The sequence below is a fragment of the Cimex lectularius genome, unplaced genomic scaffold (genome assembly GCF_000648675.2).
Source record: "Cimex lectularius strain Harlan isolate CLEC.00 unplaced genomic scaffold, Clec_2.1 scaffold47, whole genome shotgun sequence".
NCBI lineage: Eukaryota > Metazoa > Arthropoda > Insecta > Hemiptera > Cimicidae > Cimex > Cimex lectularius.
The window spans coordinates 1,939,181-1,959,080 of NW_019392686.1; the positions used below are offsets into that span (position 1 = coordinate 1,939,181).

Consider the following 19,900-nt stretch of genomic DNA (forward strand, 5'->3'; position numbering starts at 1 on the left):
GGGTATTGATTACCGATGTAAATGGCGGTGTAGAGAGCGAAGCGGTACTACCCACCCCCGCAAACAACTCGTACGAATAAATTTAAATATAAATGTTCCTACTAATCATTGTGTTGTTTTGTTGTCGCGAGGGGGTGGGCGAGTGCAGGGAGCGGATGAGGGATAAAAGGGGGTGAGAGGGACGGAGCGGGCCAATGAAGTGGCGGCGGTGGGTGCGCAATGGCGAGAGGCGTGGCTCCCGGCCGGGTGGGGACCGTCCGGAGGGTGCGGCGCCTTCCAGTAGGGGTTGAGCCAGTCGTGAGTGCGCCATGACCGAAGTGAAGCACCAAGGCCCTACCGTGAGGGTTTCCGCACCTTCCCTCCACGAGATCACGTCTGCGAAAAGGCCTCCGCAAAGGTCGCCCTTCGCCATTCACGAGCTGCTCGGCCTCGGAGGAAACGGCAACGAGCACAATGCCGACATCTACAGACCCCACAACAATAACAACAACAACAACCACAGCCACCACCAGGCGTCATTACACACGCAGGCCATGTTTACGGCTTCGAGGATGGCCTACTTCAACGCACAGGCGGCCGTCGCCGCTGCAACGGCTTTCCTCCCTCAGCCGCAGCCGCCTCTCCATCACGCCGCACCTCCACCAGGTCTGTCAAACCTTTTCTAACGGAAATTACATAAATCTTAAAAATCTCCAGGGTCTAGATTGCTACTGTTTCCCTTTTTGGATAACCCGAAATCTCACCAAGTACCAATCTTCTTTAAATAAAACCATTGAATAAGTTTGACAAAATATACATACACTGATCCACTACGTTAGTCCGAATATTTCCTCCAAAAATAACATAAAATCTTCAAGTTCTACATTGCTACTATTTCCCTTTTTGGATAACCCGAAATGTCACCAAGTACCAATCTTCTTTAAGTAAAACCACCGAATAAGTTTGACAAAATGTACATCCACTGATCCACTACGTTACTCAGAACATTTTCTCCGAAAATAACAAAAAATTCTTAAGAATCTTCACATTCTACATCGCTACTATTTGCCTATTTGGACAACCCGGAATGCCACCAGGTCTCTATCATCTTTAAGTAAAACTACCAAAAAACATTGACAAAATGTACAGTTACTAGTTTAATCAGAACACTTTTCCTGAAACAAAAAACACACACAAAACCTTAAGAAACTCCAAGATATACATTGCTACAGTTTCCCTTTTTGGATAATCCGGAATGTCACCAAGTACCAACTCCTCTACGTAAAACCACCTATATACCAAAGTGAACATCCACTGATCTACTAGGTTAGTCAGAATATTCTTAAAATCTTAAAAATCTTCAGGTTCTACATTGCTGCTATTTCCCTTTTTGACAACCCGTAATGTCACCAAGTACCTATCTTAAAAACAAAAAAAAAGCAACAACCACCAAATAAATTTGGCAAAATGTACATCTACTAGGTTAGCTGAAAAGACACAAAATTTTAAGAAACTCCAGGATATACATTGCTACCTTCTTTTTAAAAAGATAGTTCCTACTCACAGTACATTATTTTCAATGTTCCGGATTTCGAGCTTATCGCTCATCATCAGGTTGAACGAGTTCCACCTTATGATGAACTATAAGCTCGTTGAATACTTTGAGTAGGAACTATCTTTTTAAACCGGATGCCACCAAGTATCTATCTTGTTTAAGTAAAACCACCAAAAAAGTTCGACAAATGTACATCTACTAGGTTAGTCAGAACTTTTCCCCTGAAATGACACAAAATCTTAAGAAACTTCAGGATATACATTGCTACTGTATCCTTCTTTGGGTTACCCGGAACGTACCGAGTACCTATCTTCTTTAAGTAAAACCAATGAATAAGTTTGATAAAATGTACATCTACTAATCTACTAGGTTAGTCAGAATATTTCTTCCAAAAATAACACAAAATCTTAAAAATCTTCAGGTCCTACATTGCTACCGTTTTCCCTTTTTGGATGACCCGGAATGTCACCAACTACCTATCTTCTTTAAAAAATATATATAAAATAAATAAATAAAAACAATACGAAAATAACATAAAAACTTATCCCCACGTTCTACATTGCTACTATTTCCCTATTTGGGTAACTCAGAATGCCACCAAGTACATCTCTTCGGAAAAAACAAAACAAAAAAGAACAACCACCGACTTAAGTTTGGCAAAATGTACATCCACTAGATTAGTCAGAACATTTCCTCCAAAAATATCATAAAAACGGTTCTCCACGTTCTACATTGCTACAATTTCCCTATTTGGATAACCCAGAATGTCGCCAAGTGGGTCTCTTCGTTAAAAAAAAAAAAAAAATCATCGACATAAGTTTGGCAAAATGTACATCTAATAGGTTAGTCAGGATATTTACCCTGAAAAATTCAAATTCTCAAGAAACTCCTGAATATAAATTACTAGTTTCCATTTATTGGATAACCCGGAATTTACCAAGTACCTATCTTCTTAAAAAACAAAACAAACACAAAGCAACAACGGTCGACATAAGTTTGGCAAAATACATCCACGAGGTTAGTCGAAATATTTCCACCGAAAATAACATAAAATCTTAAAAATCTCCAAGGATATACATTGCTACAATTTCCTCCTTTTGGATAACATAAGTTTGGCAAAATGTACATCTACTAGGTTAGTCAGAACTTTTACCCTGAAAAACATAAAATCTTAAGCAACTCTAGGATATATATTGATTACCGTTTGTCACCAAGTACATCTCTTCGTAAAATAACAACAACCACCGACTTAAGTTTGGCAAAATGTACATCTTCTATGTTAGATAGAACATTTTCCTTGAAAAAACACAAAATCTTAAGAAAATCCAGGATATATATTTCCCTTTTGGATAACCCAGAATGTCACCAAGTCTTCATAAAATAACAACCATAGACCTAAGTTTAGCAATATTTATATCCACTAGTTCGGTCAGGACATTTCCATCGAAATAATACGAAATCTGTACACTGAAAACCTTCAGTAATCCTTGTTAAAATTAGCCAATCCTCCTGAAGATCAATCATTCCCATAATTTATAAATCATTCCTTTTGCAAGAAGGCCATCTACCATACCAGTCAGCACCTTTATGGTGAAAATCGCACAAAACAATAAATTCACTTAAGAAATTATAACTTAAAAATTACCAGTATTCTTAAAAGCATAATTCAGCTTTGGCAAAATGTACATCCGCTCGGTTTTCTACCCCAAATTGCACAACATCTGTACTTGAAAACACACCAGAAATTTCCATATTTTGTATTGTAGGTGTTTTCCTTTTCGGATAATACGGTTTGTTAAAAATTATCAATATTCTTGAATAACAACAATTACCTAAATCATTTGGCATAGTCTTGGCAAAAAGGACGTTTTATATCCAAAACAACAGACAAACCCACTCTCTTAAGAAACACCAGCTTATCTCCAAGAGTTATTTCTTCATTGGAATAAAATAAACACCATTTTTCCTTCTTTTCGGATAACCCTGGTGAAAAGGATTATCCATCTGGGAAAATTTGGAAAAAATGGCAATCCGGATCTAAAATTGACCAATCCTCCTGAAAACCAATCATCATAAGTTATTCGTTAGGGAAGAAGGACATCCACAAAGACAGACGGACACTTTCAAGTAAAAATCTATACTCTTAAGAAAGTCCAAGTTTAAAATAGCTTGTCTTTGTCTTTTCTGATAAGCCGGGTTGTCAAAAATTATCAGTATTCTCAAAAAACAATCAACGGACTAATTCAAGTTTGTCTTGTACATCCACTACGCCAGACGAAAAATTTTCCCTTTTTGGATAATCCGGATTGTGAAAAACTATTATTCGTCCTGAAAAAAACAACTAATGTCATTAGGTAGTTTGGGCAAAAGCGGCATCTACCAGGTCAGTCGGAATGTTTTCTAGCCAAAACAACAGAAAATCTCTACTTTTAAGTAACACCAGCTTATCTCAAGGTATTATTTCTATATTGAAATAAAACAGTCAAGTTATTCCCCTTTTAGGACAACCTGGGCTATCAAGAATTATTAATCTAGAAAACACCCATTGGCATAATTCATGAAGCATAGGTTTTGTCGTAAGGGATATCCATCAAGATAAGTAGTATAAAATCTCTACTCTTAAGAAAAACCAGCAGGTATTCAGAAGTTATTTTTGTATATTAATACATTATTCAAATAGTCCTGGTTCTCTAGAATAATCAGTCTTCCTAAAAAAACAACCCTCGGCACAATGAAAGTTTGACAAAGTGTACATCCGCCAGATCAGACGGAACGTTTTACAGCAAAAATAACCCAAAATCTACATTCTGATAAAACACCAGACATCTTCAGGGTTTTATATCGTTTCTGTATCCCTGTATCCTGGTACATGCAGGATTATCAAATAATATCAATTTTCCTTTATAAAAACCCACAATTTATAAGGAATACGTTTGGCGCAAAGGATGTCTTTCAAGGCAGTCGGAAAGTTTCCAGTGAAAATCTTTAAAACGTCAATGATTAAGGCCTTGTTTCTCATTAACATAAAACCGTCAGACAACATGGGCTGTCAAGAAATTATCCATCTTCCATATATTGATAGACTGTTGTTAACGAGTGTCAATAGAGTATTCAATATTCTGCTACCGGACTTGTCTCACGATGAATTCACGCTAATAAATACAAGCATGCACAAAAAAATGTAATGATAACAAACAGAAGACAACTGTTTCGTACAAAAGGGACCGAAAAAATCGCCGATCAAATGCGATTCTCGTATCGTGTGGTATACCTACTCGCTCCTCATATAGAGCCAAGGTAATTCAATCAATTATGAAGCAAAAATCTTGAAAGCAAAAATAAAGCACGTTTATTTATAAACTGGACGAATTCCTAACTGCTTAATCAAAACTGCTATCGGCTTTATTCAATTTTGACCAAATATACACCTACCGGGTTACATTTCCAGCAAAAATAACAAATTGTGTTTTTTTTTTAAGAAATCTGTTCTCTTAAAAGTTAACTCCGTGTTACTTACATTGAATATACAAAATAAAAAGAAAGAAGATTCATCGTTTACTTCAAAGTGAATTAAAAATTAAAATAATCATTTTAACAATCAAGTCAATAATGCAAGTTGGGTTTACTGAGAGACTGGCACAGATATTTTAACACAATTTTATTATAAACAATTTGGTCGTTTCACATAAAATGTCCGTTTTTATTATTTGAGAAAAGCACAGAGGATTAAGCGGTTTCGTTTTTGTTTATAAGAACATGTTTAATTTAACAGTGATTAATCTTCTTTTATTAAACTATCGATTAGCCCCACAATTCATTACACGCTCTTTAGTATACATACAAATACAAAACTTTCAGACATGCCATTTTGTGCCATATTATTTTACGAGTTTAAACTCGTTCATTCAACAGCCAAGACTGCAAGAAACATCAAAGACTGTTAACAAACGGACAGGCATCGAGAAAGGCGATGAAGCTTTCAAGCTTTTTGGGAAATAACTTCAAATTTACTGAATACAGTTTCAAGACAATTAAAGTACATGTGAAAAGTCAAAAAGCTTGTGAGCTGGCAGCAGTAGTAGCGCCATTAGACATGCGTTCCCTTGCTTGCTAGGCAAAAAACCGAGCTTTTTCTAAATAAAATAAATAAATAAACAAATAAAAATAAATAACTTGTGATGAAAATGGCTTCAGCCTCAATGAAAAGTAGAGGAGGAGAACAGAGGTTTTTTAAATTTATTTTTTACTTATACATGGTAGTATGCAATACATACAAATATGTACACATAATATATCACACAGAACAACACTAGCACTAATACCAGCACTGCACCGGTAGAACACATGCTTTGAGGAGCCAGCCATTGCTGGCACTCAGTGTGTATGATTCGGGGTCAAGGAGGTCCCGAGGTCATCGTCGGTTGAGGCGACGTGGCGGGTTGTCAGGATGGGAATGATTGGAGAGGGCTCGAGCAGTATGGTTAGGATGGTTCGTATGGTTGGTATGGACCGGATCAATTTGTTGACAAAAGGAATGTTGAGGTCTTTGTGGGTAGTGAATTTAGTGACGTAATAAGGTGCTTTGACAATTTGTCTAAGGACTTGCGATTGGAAGGAATGGATGCGCTGGATGTTGGAAGGATTAACTGTGCCTCACAATTCCGTTCACACTCCGTACGTCCATATTGTTCTTAGTAAAGTCTTGTACAGTGTTAGCTTTGACTTAATTGTCAAAGTCGATTTCGGTCTTAAAAGACTTCATAGTAGTCCAAGTCTTTTAATAAGTTGCTGTTTTTTTAAGTCTTGTGTTCATTCCACGTCAGTCTGCTGTCGAGATATAGTCCCAGGTATTTGACTTGAGTTGAAACTGGTCTCTTTATTGTTGATGTACAATGGAGGGCAAGACTGCTTTTTCGGCGCAAAAGTACACTGAGTGCATTTTTCTTCGTTCAGACTTGTCCTCCTTTTATTACACCAGTCTTCGATAAGCTCAAGGTGTTTCTGGATGTTGAAGATAGCTTGGACAGGATTCGAGTTAGAAGCTAGGATTGCGGTGTCGTCCGCGTAGGTGGTGATAATAGTGTCAGGATGTATTGGTAGGTCAGCAGTATAAATGATATATAGTATAGGACCAAGGATACTACCTTGAGCTATACCAGCCTGTGTCTGTTTGACTTCCGAGAATTCATTACCGCACCTCACTCTGCGCGATCAGTTAGGAAGGATTTCAATAAAAGGTAATAATGAGAGGTTAGGAAGCGCTTAAGTTTAAAAAATTTGCCTGGGTGCCTGACCCGAGAACAGAGGTAAAATTGTAATGTAGAATGAGCGGAAGTGGATCTACAGTAAAACCCTTTGATTTATCTGCTTGAAGCCTTAATTTTAATTATTTTAAATAAATATTTATACTATTAAAACAGACTGTGTAGCCTTGATGAAGATATTACTTGAAAGCTTGACCAAGAAACAGTGTTTTTCTTTATTTTCAATTCTCCTTATCCCTGATCAACTATAATATCAGGACTAATATAAATCTAATAGAGATAATGAAAGATGGATTGTGTTTGAAAATCGGCGTCGGTCAGGCAGTGGTTATTACATCGTTTATCTAATCTAGTATCTTCATATATTATAAATGTAAAACTACCATAAATAACAACAACTTTATTTTTTTTCTCAATATTTTTGAAGCATATTCATTAAGATATGATGTTTGTTGATCGACCTGCAGATTATCTACGTAGGGTTCCAATCTTCGTAGAGGTCATTAGACGGATGAAGAAAAGAAGGCTAACTGCTGGCTTCACCGAGCTTTCGGCACCTGATAATGCCATCATCAGTGCTTTCCCAAGAATGAAGAAAAACGATTAACATGAAAACGTATTGTAATAGCGTTTTGGGTTTAAGGTATGGAGCATATGGCGAGCATAATATATTTTTGCCGGTGAAAATAGACATCACGCTAAAAATCCATATGACTAACAATTAGTCCAACCGGAGGCGACGGGTTCGTCGCTCTCGCTCTCTCTCTCTCTCATTAATTTTAATCCTTTGTACATAGTTTCTTTAAATAACTGTAATTTTAGTTTGAAATATATTTTCTGTGATAACAAATGTTACCTGTAAGAAATGGCTAGTCAGAGCAAAAAATAGTTGGGCCTCTATTCATATGGATTTTTACCAAGATGTCTATTTTTACCGTAAAAAATGTTTTATGCTTGTCATGTGCTCCATAATCTTAAACCCAAAACGCTTTTAGAATACTTTTCCAGGTTAATCGTTTTTCTTCATTCTTGGGAAAGCCCCGATGATGGCACTAAAAGGTGCCGAAAGCTCTGTGAACCCAGCAAATAATCTTCGTTTTTTCACCTGTCTAATGACCTCTACGAAGATAGGAATCCTACATGTATGTATTAACTTTTGTCAAAAATTCTTTAAAGGCCAATAATAATATCGACTGCTATGATGGTCGACGCAAGGCCAGATGAAAAAAAATTAAACCATAAAAAACTGATAGTGGTATGTGGTTTAAGTCAGTCTGTATTTCTTTTCTACAACCTACCTCATTGAAAATGTCCCGAAAATACAAAACAAGCTGCATTGGTAAATTAGAAAGGTCCTATACTCCTACACGTCAACGCCAGATCTCATGATTCAAGGGAGAGTGGATAAATTTAAAGAAAGTTACGAAGTTCTTCCGCACCCGCCTTATACCCAGGTTTGTCTCCAACAGATTTCTTTGTGTTTTTATCAATTTATACAAATTTTTTAAAGAGAAAATAATTGTTTAGCGATTTGCATTTTCTGGCTTTATTTCTTCTCAGAATTCTCAATTCTTCTCGCCCCGGATTTCAAAAATTGATTGCACGTTGTGAAAAGAATATAGAAAAAAAGGAGGATAAATAATTTGCATACAGTTTTTTTAAATTTTGTAATGTTGTTTACTGAGCAACTTTTACTGTGAAAACGGCCAATTCATAAGAAACAACCCGATACATCAAAAACAATAATCGGGAACACGAGGAAAATCAATATTATAATCTTTATCTATACAGTAGTAGTTTATCTATATAGGTAGTTTTTTATAAACTTAATCTCTTTTCAATATTTTTGAAGCATATGCAAGTTTTAGAAACGACTTACACATCATATAGATAACCAGCTCTTCGGATAAGTAGCGGGTCAGAGGTGGCTGATTATCAGCCGGCCAGATATCCAGGAACCGATTAGCCCAGGGGCCCCGAGACGAAATAGCGCCCTTCTTATCATCGTAACCGAACACATCAGCCCTTAGACCAATTGGACTCTTGGTCTAATTAGTCCAATTGGTCCAATTAGACAAATATGTATAAAACCCCTTGCACCTACTAGGAAAGGGCTCACTCTTACTGTTCCGTTCTGTACGTTNCGACGGTGGGAATCGAACCCACGACCGCGGCGTGAGAGTCTCTCATGCTAACCACTCGGCTACCGCCATCATGTCTTGGCCTTTCAGGTATTTATCCCATTATGCACCGAATATTACCACAGATTTATGGCACTTGGTACCGAAAATTGGCGGTAAAAAATATCAGATAAACATTACCACCTTGATAAATATTTTTTTTTAACGAGGGTTCGCAACAGCAGAGGTTATATCGACCGTCGGGGTGCCGGTGGTTTTGAAAAAAAGCCCATTTGTAAATGTGTCGGGTTCGAATGCAGGGCGGCTGGATTCGAACCCGTGACCTTTACCTTACAGTGATGAGCGCTGTGTCAACGCCTAAACCGTTGCGGCCACCCCACCCTCACTAGACATATTCTATTTCAGCATATGATTTATTTGAATTTTCAAATAGACAAATAGAATTATCGAAATGTTGACTAAACTTTTCGAGTTGTCTAAAAAAACGCAATGCTTTTAAAAGAAAATCGTTTCCTTCTCAGAAAAATAATACAGTCTGTCTGGCGTACAGACATACTGGAATATGCACGCATGTTGTGTTACCCAAATTTAATTTATCCAGTTATCAATTAACTGTCATAAAACAATGAATTGTTTGGTTGAAAAAAACCCCGTAGAAGTTCAGCTCAATTTTTCCTTAAGATGTTACACAAACAAATTTTCATTTTGTCAATAATTTCTCCGTTTTAAGTGTTCAAATATAAATTCTTTATGGATTTAAATATAAAAAAATTATCATTTATAATTGATAATATTGTCAGCGTGTACTATTAAGTGCTTGTTTCTTTCCAATTGATCGATTATTCGGATAAATAACGAGAGTTTTATCGTTATTTCCATCCCCCCTCATCTAGTCATGACAAACCATCAATATTTCGTTATTCACGTCGATACCGTAGGCAATCATTACAGCATACATGGAACAGATGTCGAGGGGACATCTGTTGAGAGTCTCCCCCTCGAAACGAACTCTAAACGCCATGACTGTATACAACTAAATCAATTTGCCCCGCCGCAAATAAAGACCGGGAAGATTCCAAAAGGGAAGCCATAAACATTTACAGTTGGATGGGAACATTTTTAGTCGATTTCAGTACTAGTAGGAGAAGGGAGGGTATTTTTAAAAACGCGGAAATCAATTTTCATGGAAATATTATTCAATGCTTGGGTGGTAAAATTCTAAATTTTAATAAGATATATTATTGTAGATAATTTAAGTTTGCATAAACAGAAGACAGATCATTTGTTTAACCATGTGTAAAAGACTACAAAATTAAACTTAAAAAAAAAAATGTTTATTTGTAGCCTATACATACTTGTACATAATACAAATGTGATCACAATGTATATTGTTCACCGCTCGGTCACAGCACTAACACTGGTGCCAGCGCTGCACCCGGAGGACGCATGCCATGAGAATCCAGCCAGTGCTAGCACTCATTTTAATGGGTTAAGGGCAAGGAGGTCTCGGGGCCATCGTCGTTTTAGGCGACGTGGTGGATTCTCGGGATGGGAATATGTGGAGAGGGCTCTAGCGGTAGGGTTAGGATGGATCGATAGGTTGGTATGAAATTTTTGGAATCGGAAATGGATCAGTTCGTGNTTTTTAAAAACGCGGAAATCAATTTTCATGGAAATATTTTCAATTCAGTGCTTGGGTGGTAAAATTCTAAATTTTAATAAGATATATTATTGTAGATAATTTAAGTTTGCATAAACAGAAGACAGATCATTTGTTTAACCATGTGTAAAAGACTACAAAATTAAACTTAAAAAAAAAAATGTTTATTTGTAGCCTATACATACTTGTACATAATACAAATGTGATCACAATGTATATTGTTCACCGCTCGGTCACAGCACTAACACTGGTGCCAGCGCTGTACCCGGAGGACGCAAGCCATGAGAAGCCAGCCAGTGCTGGCACTCATTTTAATGGGTTAAGGGCAAGGAGGTCTCGGGGCCATCGTCGTTTTAGGCGACGTGGTGGATTCTCGGGATGGGAATATGTGGAGAGGGCTCTAGCGGTAGGGTTAGGATGGATCGATAGGTTGGTATGAAATTTTTGGGATCGGGAATGGATCGTGGACAAAAGGAACATTGAGGTCTTTGTGGATAGTGAGGTTAGAGACGTAAAAAGGAGCTTTGACGATTTGTCTGAGGACTTTTGATTGGAAGGACTGGATCCGCTGGATATTGGATGGTTTGGCGGAACCCCACAATTCCATACCGTATGTCCAAAGTGGTCGCAGTAAAGTCTCGCTGATGGTCAACCAGCATTTTGGTCCTAGTAGTCTGCGTAATTGTCCAAGTCTTCTGTTGAGTTGTTGCCTTTTAAGTCTTGTGTGGGGATTCCACGGCAGTCTGCTGTCAAGGTATAGTCCTAGGTATTTGACATGAGTGGAAGTCGGTATCTCTTCATTGTTGATGTATAGTGGAGGGCAAGACTGCTTTTTCAAAGTGAACGTACATTGGATGCACTTTTCTCCGTTTAACCTTGTCCTCCACTTTTTACACCAACCTTCGATGAGCATAAGCTGTTCTTGGTTATTAGAGGTAGCTTGGGTAGTATTCAAGTTAGAGGACAAAATCCGTCCGCGTAGGTGGTAATGGTGGTATTGGGATGAGTAGGTAGGTCAGCAGTACAGATGGTATAAAGGATAGGACCTTGTGGGACACCGGCTTGTATTGGCCTGATTTCAGAGAACTCGTTACCGCAAAATTAAACTGAAGCTCTGAAAGTAAAAATAAATATTTAACAGAACGATTTAAAGCTACAAACAACCATAAAATCGTAAAAAGCTTAATTACAGACATACAATATTATTTTAAAACAAACTACATAATTATATTTACTTAGGATGATACAACATGGGGACGGCAGTGATCAATATGATGAAAATGTAAATAATATGCTGAGAGGGGATAACCTTTTTCAACCGGTTTTAGTTGGCCCTCTTTAAAAATTGGAATAACGCATTTATAAAATAAAGAAATTTTGAAAGAAAATTTTAAATTACAAATTTACAGACCAATTCTGGATACTATGAAAATGTGAGTTTTTAAAAAGTAAAGTAATTCCTTACAGGAAGGCTTAACGTCCAACTACCCGTTTTCAATAGTTTAAAGGATTTTCGATTAATTAAGTTTTTAGTTGAGATAAAAAAATCTGTGTCACGAGCTGGATTCGAATCCACGACCTTCGGCTTAATACGCCGCTTGAAAATGGCAAAAAGGAGGGAAAATTCAAAAAGGTGGGGTTGAGATGGCAAGTTAGTGTCCGAGTGGATCGAAGTGACGATAGCTCAAGTGGTTACAACAGCGGCGTATTGAGCCGAAGGTCGTGGGTTCGAATCCCGCTCGTGTCACTGACTTTTTTATCTCAACTTAAAACCTTAATTAATTGAATGATATCAATTGGTCAAGCGGACCACGAAAAATAGTGAATTTCATTTTAAAGGACTTTTTTCATATTAAACCAATTAAAAGTCATCGGACTATGCCGGGATTCGAACCCAGAACCGTTTCCACGGCAAATACAAGTCGGACAAGCCAACTCTTCCAACGCTCGTAAACAAAATATTAATAAAACAAAGATTTTTTGCCTTTTTTTATATCGGTATAGTTTTTATAGGCGCGGACGTATAAAATTTTATCCCTGATTGTAATAAATAAAAATTCTGCAACCCAAACTGAAAGTCATATTTTGGCAAAATGAGATTACTGGATACTCCAGTGTCTTTTAAGAACTTCGTAAAATGGACAAAGTAGAGAAGGAAAAGAAAGTTACTATAAAAATTGAATTTGTACCAAAAGGTCTATATTTTAAAGTCCTGAAAAGTTGCATTTTTGGACTTATCCAGTCCCGAGAGTGCAGAATTAATGTTGTTAACGAATTTTATATTAAACTTTGTGTTATGGTAATATAAACCCAATTTATGAATCCGAAACGCCCATTAAAATAAAAAATTATCATTTTAATTGTCGTTTACTTTTATAAATAATTGAAAAATTGTTATAAATTTGTTAAACAATATGCATTTCCAAGGTCAAAAAAAATATTAATAACAAAAATAACAATAAAAAAGAATTTGTACTAGAGGTCTGAACGTAAAATGGCAAATCCTGAAGAGTTGGATTTTGGACATAGCCTGTTTTGACCCAGGGTAACGAATTAGTGGTATATTAAAAATATGCAAACGCCAAATTATGCTATTTCTTTGTGCTTGTATATACTTCTTTCTAAATGTTCACATTTCATAAATATGAAGTGGTTTATACAATTTTTATGTTGAGTGTTTTTGGAGCTCTATATTTTATGCACATGAAAAAGTTGAGATCGACTATCTGCTGGTACTCTGAAGAACCTAGATGTAGAAATAAGAACTCATGGGAGAGTACACCAGCAATTTCCAGACTGAAAATTGAGAGTCGTAGTTAGCTCAACCTCTTCAAAAGGTACAAAACAAGAATTTAGCTATCATGTCAGATGGCCAGGCCGCCATCATAGCACGAAGCTCAACGATGCAGACGTGCATTAATAACGTAAATAAATTAAGTATGCAAAATAAAGTTACTCTTTGCTTGGTCCAGGACATGTAGGAGAAGATAGAAACGATCGAACGGATGCCGTTGCATGGAAAGTCGATGCTATACCGCTGATTGATCCTGAGCCGTTATGTGGCAAGAGATTAAAAAAAACAGACGGGATGAAAATGAGAAAACAATGGAATCGACTCATTATCACAGATAATCCAAGAACCTACTGGCGAGTTTGGCAAGATGGTATCAAATGAAGCAGGAAAAAACTTCGCATCCTGGCAGTACACTGAGGACGTGGGTCTTTGAGGTAGATTGGTTATGTGGAACTTGTCCACGGGAGTAAGTCCTTTGAGATGAACAATTTAACCGTAAAAGAAAGTCAACCATTGAATTCGGTCCAAGTAATCGAATTTCTTTGTGAACTAGAGCTCACCGGTGTGTATAGGTACAGAAAGGGGATGCAACAGCTTTCAAAGGGCGCGGTATATTACATCTACATCTAGTAAACAAAACAACCGAAAGATTTTTTTTTTTTATAAGGCAAGCTTTCATAATGAAACTTTTACTATGGATTTAATGAGACAATAGAATTGATAAGAGTCCGATAATGAAAACAAATAACCGGAGTTTCCCACTCCAAAGTTGACAAATTCAGGAAGTTCTGAAGTAACCAAACCAATTATTCTTAAATGCACTGTTATTTCTTTTTAAGCACACTAATCAAATAGTAATAATTTTAGTAATTTGATTCAGATTTTGTAAGGGAGGAATTTTGATTTTGGAAGATTCATCGTGAATGATATAAGACAGCTGAACTTATCTTGTATCGACAACAGTTTCAATAGGGGATAAAATCCTATGAAGCCTTTTCTCGTTAATTAGCCATTTAGACCTTCCTCAGTCGTGTTTTTAAATCAGAAAGGATTGTGATAAGTAGTGCAAAGCGTGTTACAGGGTGGGATTAAGAGGTGTTGAAGTCGAACGGATGATAAGGACGGAAGGGTTGGAGACTGGTGGAAGATCGATAACGTTAGCCGACTCGAGGAAGCCGGGAGGGTTCGAGGGGAATTTCGTGTTTGAGCACACAAAGGAGGTCCAAAAAGGGAGCTACGCCCGTCATTCCTTCTATGGGCACTTTCACGGATCGTAATGTCACATGGTCATTTTCGTAATGGCTTGGTCAAACGTGTCTCCTCTACGTGATATAATTCGGTATGCACACTGGTTCGATTTATTTAAACGGCTTGAGCCATTTACTTTATGAGTTGTATAAGTCGATTGATTCTAGATTGTAGACTTGTTGAGGTGGTTAAAAGCTTTGGACCCTTTTCATCAGTTATTGTGCACATCCTCATATGGACTTAGCTTGGTAGAAGCTCTTCATGATTGATCCCCTTTTCTTTGCCCTTGAATAGAAACATTCTTATTAGATAAACACATATACACAGTAAGATATAATATGTGGTATCTTTCTCTTCATCTCTGTGCCTACATTCTTCAATTACCAATATTTCATATGGCAATTAACTTGGCAATGCTTAGTCGACACACCTACCGCAGTAATGATAATTTTTAATAAGTTTGGTCAGCAGGCCTCTTTTAAGGTAAAGTGAGACCTTCTTGGCGAACTGCCTGCGTCTGTCTTGGGTTGTTGTATCGTTTATATTTCACTGGATCCATTCTGCAATTGCTCCTTTTTAATGGCAGTTTCACATTTTCTGGAATGGTTCGTTCTACTGGTTTGTCCGAGGATCCTTCCTTGGCTAGTTTGCCATTTTTCCCGCTTTTAGTAAAAGCCAGACAAGGTTATTTCTCACAGTGCACTGTCTGTAAATAGTTTTACCGTTTTTTTTGCCAGGAGAGAGTAAATATGTTAGGTTAATAGTCTTGGCTGTTGAGTTATTAGTTATTACGTCTATTTTTAGAATGGTCTGAATCTTGGCCAATTGCCGCGGCTTAGGTAGACATCGTCAGGCTAAACGAGCTCGGAAAACCCTCGTTGGTACCTCTTGGATTATTCGAAAAAAGATCATAAGGAAATAACTTCTACCTGCATTCTGATTCAGAAAAACTATAGTTTGGTGGTTTCAGATTCTACTTGTCTGTTTATCCCACAAACCCACTCATCGACGAATACTAAATGCCGAACGCGTCTGTCGTATCAAGAAGAAAAGTGGAGAAGGAACTAAACCAAGAAAAAAAAAAGAAAACAGAAGAATAGATACGTTGAGAGACATCAATTTAGGTTAGTACTTTACACCTTTTGATGGTTAAGATGTTTAACCATTATGTGTTTTATGAGCAGTGGGTGACTTACTTAGGTCTGTCTATCTTTGTGGGTTTGCGACATCTTCATTGGACCTGCCTGTCTCGTTGTCCTATATAGGTCAAACTTCCAAGTACATTCTTTGGTTTATTTCCACTTTATCCGTCCAGAGGAAGGTAATAATTTTCAACGTGACTTTATTCGAGTATTTAAACTGTTTGTTCTGACGTATACCCGTTTAAACAAAACTTTCATCTTTTTCCTTGAACCGTAGTATTACCTCTAGGAGGAGAACATTGAGGAATATAAGGGGCAAAGTCAGAACTGTTAGGTGGGTAAAAAAGAAGCTCAATTTCATCCATTTTGTGAAATATTTACTTTTGAAGTCAGGTATATGTGAATGCGCGTTTTCTAGTTCAACCGAAACATTTTTATTATTTCAATTAATTATACATTTCATCTAGCCTTGATTGAGATGAAATAGTTAGTGTCACAAGAGGTATTCGAACCCATGACCTTCGCCTAGAATACAGCCGTTCTAATCACATGAGCTATCGTGTCTTCGATCCACTCGGACACCAACTCCTCACGAGAGAAGATTCCTTTCTAATTTTCTCTCTTTTTGTCATATTTTCAAGCCGAAGGTCGTGGGTTCGAATCCCGCTTGTAACACTAACTTTTTTCATTTCAACCAAGACTTATGATAAAAACTTTAATTAAATGAAATAATTAAATAAGTCAATTATGACCTCTAAACGTATAATGATTTCTTATTATTCATTAAAGCCAGAGGAGGGCCATTACGTCCATGTAGGAGGTAGTAATCGGAAGGGGCAAGGTCAGTACTACAGGGTTGGATAGAAGTTCTATTCCATCCATTTTGAGATGGTCATACTTTTTACTATGTTTGATAGTTGATAGCGTGGCAATCCTGATCAATGGTGTTGCAATTCCCACCCTTCCAAGTACATCCTTTACTGGATACCTACTTTATCTAATCAGTCTGTTATTCATTACCAAGGTGTTTAGTTTGGTCAAGCAGTTTAAAGAATTTTTGAGTTGTAGATGTTCGAATTAAGTACTTACATGTCTGTTTAGATATATTACAAGAGATCCATTGCCTTATTTCTGTGGTTAGCATTTTTAAATTTGTTGGGTAGAATTCTATCCATTTTGACCGTACTTCGTACGATGAGAAAAAATTGTGAAATAGTCTTTTTTTTAACCAAGCAGTTTTATATTCATCAAATTCGTAACGAAGAGAGCAATTGTTTCGAGGATATGATAGTTTGTAGCAAAGCCAGGATTGTTGGGTATATTAGGTAGAAGCACAATTTCATCCATTGTGCGGAGTTTTGGTTATTTAAGTTGGTAAGTGTGTAGTTGAGTGTTGTCTTTTGAATCAAAACTTTCTTATTATTCACAAAAGCCTTGAGAGCAAAAGTTTTGACTACGAAGGACTATCTTCGATAGTATGAAGGAGCAAGGTCAGGATTGTCGGGTATGTTAGGTAGAAGCCTACTCCACCCATTTGGAGAAGTTGTGCTTTTTAAGCTGTATAATAATAAGGATGCTTGTAGCCTGATAATGTCCATCCTGTGTTCCACTAATACTGCTGACTATCCTACTCATTCTAACCATTACCACCTATGCAGATGATATCGCAATTTTATCGATATTATCTAAGCAAACTCTAACCAAAAGAATCACATGCATTATGGAGGATGGCCCTTGCTCCGAATAGTTGATAATCGAAAGGGGTCTGAACATAGGTTGGGTAAGGTGTAAACAAGGATGGGGAACGATTTCGTTTATTTTACAAAGTGATTGATGTTCAAGAAACTAAAATTTCTACGAATATGGGAAGACGAGAACTTGAGGGAAACAAAATTAAGTAATAAAGAAGAAAATCGTTTAGTATGGGACAATTTGATAAATTAAGTAAAAAACGCAATAAGTGAATTTCCAATTTGCATATAAACTTTTTCGTTTGCTAATTTCTAGTTCCTTTTCTTCCTAAGCCATCACGTCACACCCCATCCGGCGTTTTCCGAGGGCGTCTCTCCTCTCTTAATTTATGGCCGGCGACCGGGCGGACATTAATTACAATATTAATTAGAAGGGGGTGGAATTAGTCTGGCGGAGAGGACTGGAGAGTAACTGATGAGTGTAATACAAAGGGTTCTCCGGGAAAGGGTGGTTTCCCGCAATGTCCCCAAGCCTCCCATAGGAACGGCACCGCCTCCGACTTCACTACTACTTACCACACTTCGCGCTTTGCAATTATGTTAATTTAAGTACTGTTAAACAGTACCCTAATGTTTATATTAAAAGGTTTCTCTTTTTGTTCGTTTTAGTGCTCACTTTGGTATCGGTGCGCACTTCATGAAATCTTATAAGAAATGGTTGGTTTTTTTTCTGCTTTTTATAAATTTTAATTCCGATAGAAATATCTTTTCATATTTTCTATCTTGTGGATCAACTCCTTACCATTATTACAACTTTTTAAATTTTACTTTGTCAAATTCAATAATAAATAATGTCTCAACTGACAAAGAATGCTTAATATACAAAGAAACGAGGAGAGAAAGAGGGAGATGGATAGATAAATTAGAGAGAGATAGATAGATAGATAGATAGATAGATAGATAGATAGAGAGAGAGAGAGAGAGAAAGAGAGAGGGAGGGAGAGAGAGAGAGAGAAACTACATACAACCAGAAAGAACATAAAAGGAAAGCTAGAGGGATGGAGAAAAATTATGATAGAGAAGGCAGATTGATTTGTAATTTAACAAAAGAAAATAGGTTTACATACAGGCATTTTGGGTTGTTATGACATGCAATTAAGACAGAACGTTTATAGTTTGATAACAGATATCTCTTACCAACATTGAAAATAAAAGTGGACCAAAGACAGAACCCTATGCTACCCCAGACTTAACCTCAAATCTTAACCTTACTCAAGAAGATGTATTTCCATTTGACTCAATCACAGCTTTCTCTCGATGACACTCAAACCATTTAATACAATCAGGAGAAAATATCGTTTGTGAACTTACGCAGGAGAAATTAATAATTCGCTGAACCAAAAAAGAGAAGGACGGAGATGGATAGACAGAGAGATAGAGATAGGGATAGATAGAGAGAGAGTGATAAAAAGAGAGAGAGAGTGAGAGAGAGAACACAAAACGAAAGCTAGAGGGGTGGAGAAAAATTAAGCTAGAGATAGGCAGATTGATTTTTACTCTAATAAAAGCAAATAGTTTTACATGCAGGCATTTTGGGTTTGTATCACATGCAATTAAAACAGAACCTTTATAGTTTGATGACAGATATATCCCCTACCACATTTGAAAATAAAAGTGGACCTAAGACAGAACCCTTTGCTACTCCAGACTTAACCTCAAACCTTAACCTTTCTCAAGAAGATGTCTATCCGTTTGACTCAATCACAGTTTTCTCTTGATGACATATTACTCAAACCATTTAATACAGAGAGAGAGAGAGAGAGAGAGAGAGAGAGGGATCGAATACTCGAGAATGAGAAACTAAGGCAGACTGACAAAATATTGTAGAAGCAACAAAAAGAGGGAAAATAAAAGTGAAGAAAAGAATAGCATAAAAGAGATATAAAACCAAGGAGATACACCAAAAATAGGATAAGAAAGAGGGAGAGAGAGAATAAAGCTATAAAGACAAAAGAGACAGGCAAACATAACGAAGTGCATATTATAAAAAAAGAGAAAAAGGGTATAATAAAGACAGGCAACAAGCAGATAAATATAATAACAGAGAAAGATTGATATGAAGAAAGAAATATAACCTGAAAAGCTCACAGATACACATACAAAATGAGAGTGAGTAATATACCTTTTTTTCTCGATTGTTCTCTCTTTTAATGTTCCTATGCTTAATATTTATGGACCATAAGTTGTTTCCTTAGTAATACTTTTGGTGGTAAAAACAGGTTTTTAGTTATTTAAAAAGGATTAATGGGGATATAACTATTAATAGTTATTGATTGGACAAACAGCCCAGTACATCGCGTTTTTTCTTTTTCAAATATGCATTATTGAACGTAAAAAGCGTTGTTTTCGTCCAAAATCCTTATTTT

The 19,900-nt window shown here is 36.8% G+C and overlaps 1 protein-coding gene across 2 annotated transcripts in view; it reads left to right on the plus strand.

Moving 5' to 3' along the window:
• Positions 1 to 284: 284 nt before the first annotated feature.
• The window catches only part of LOC106660994 (visual system homeobox 2-like), a 151,974-nt gene continuing 132,358 nt past the window's right edge, over positions 285 to 19,900 (plus strand). For both annotated transcript variants that reach the window (XM_024225784.1, XM_024225785.1), the window contains exon 1: positions 285 to 645. In XM_024225784.1, the coding sequence (XP_024081552.1) occupies positions 309 to 645 (337 nt within the window). In that variant the 5' untranslated portion in view covers positions 285 to 308. The remainder of the gene's footprint in view (positions 646 to 19,900) is intronic.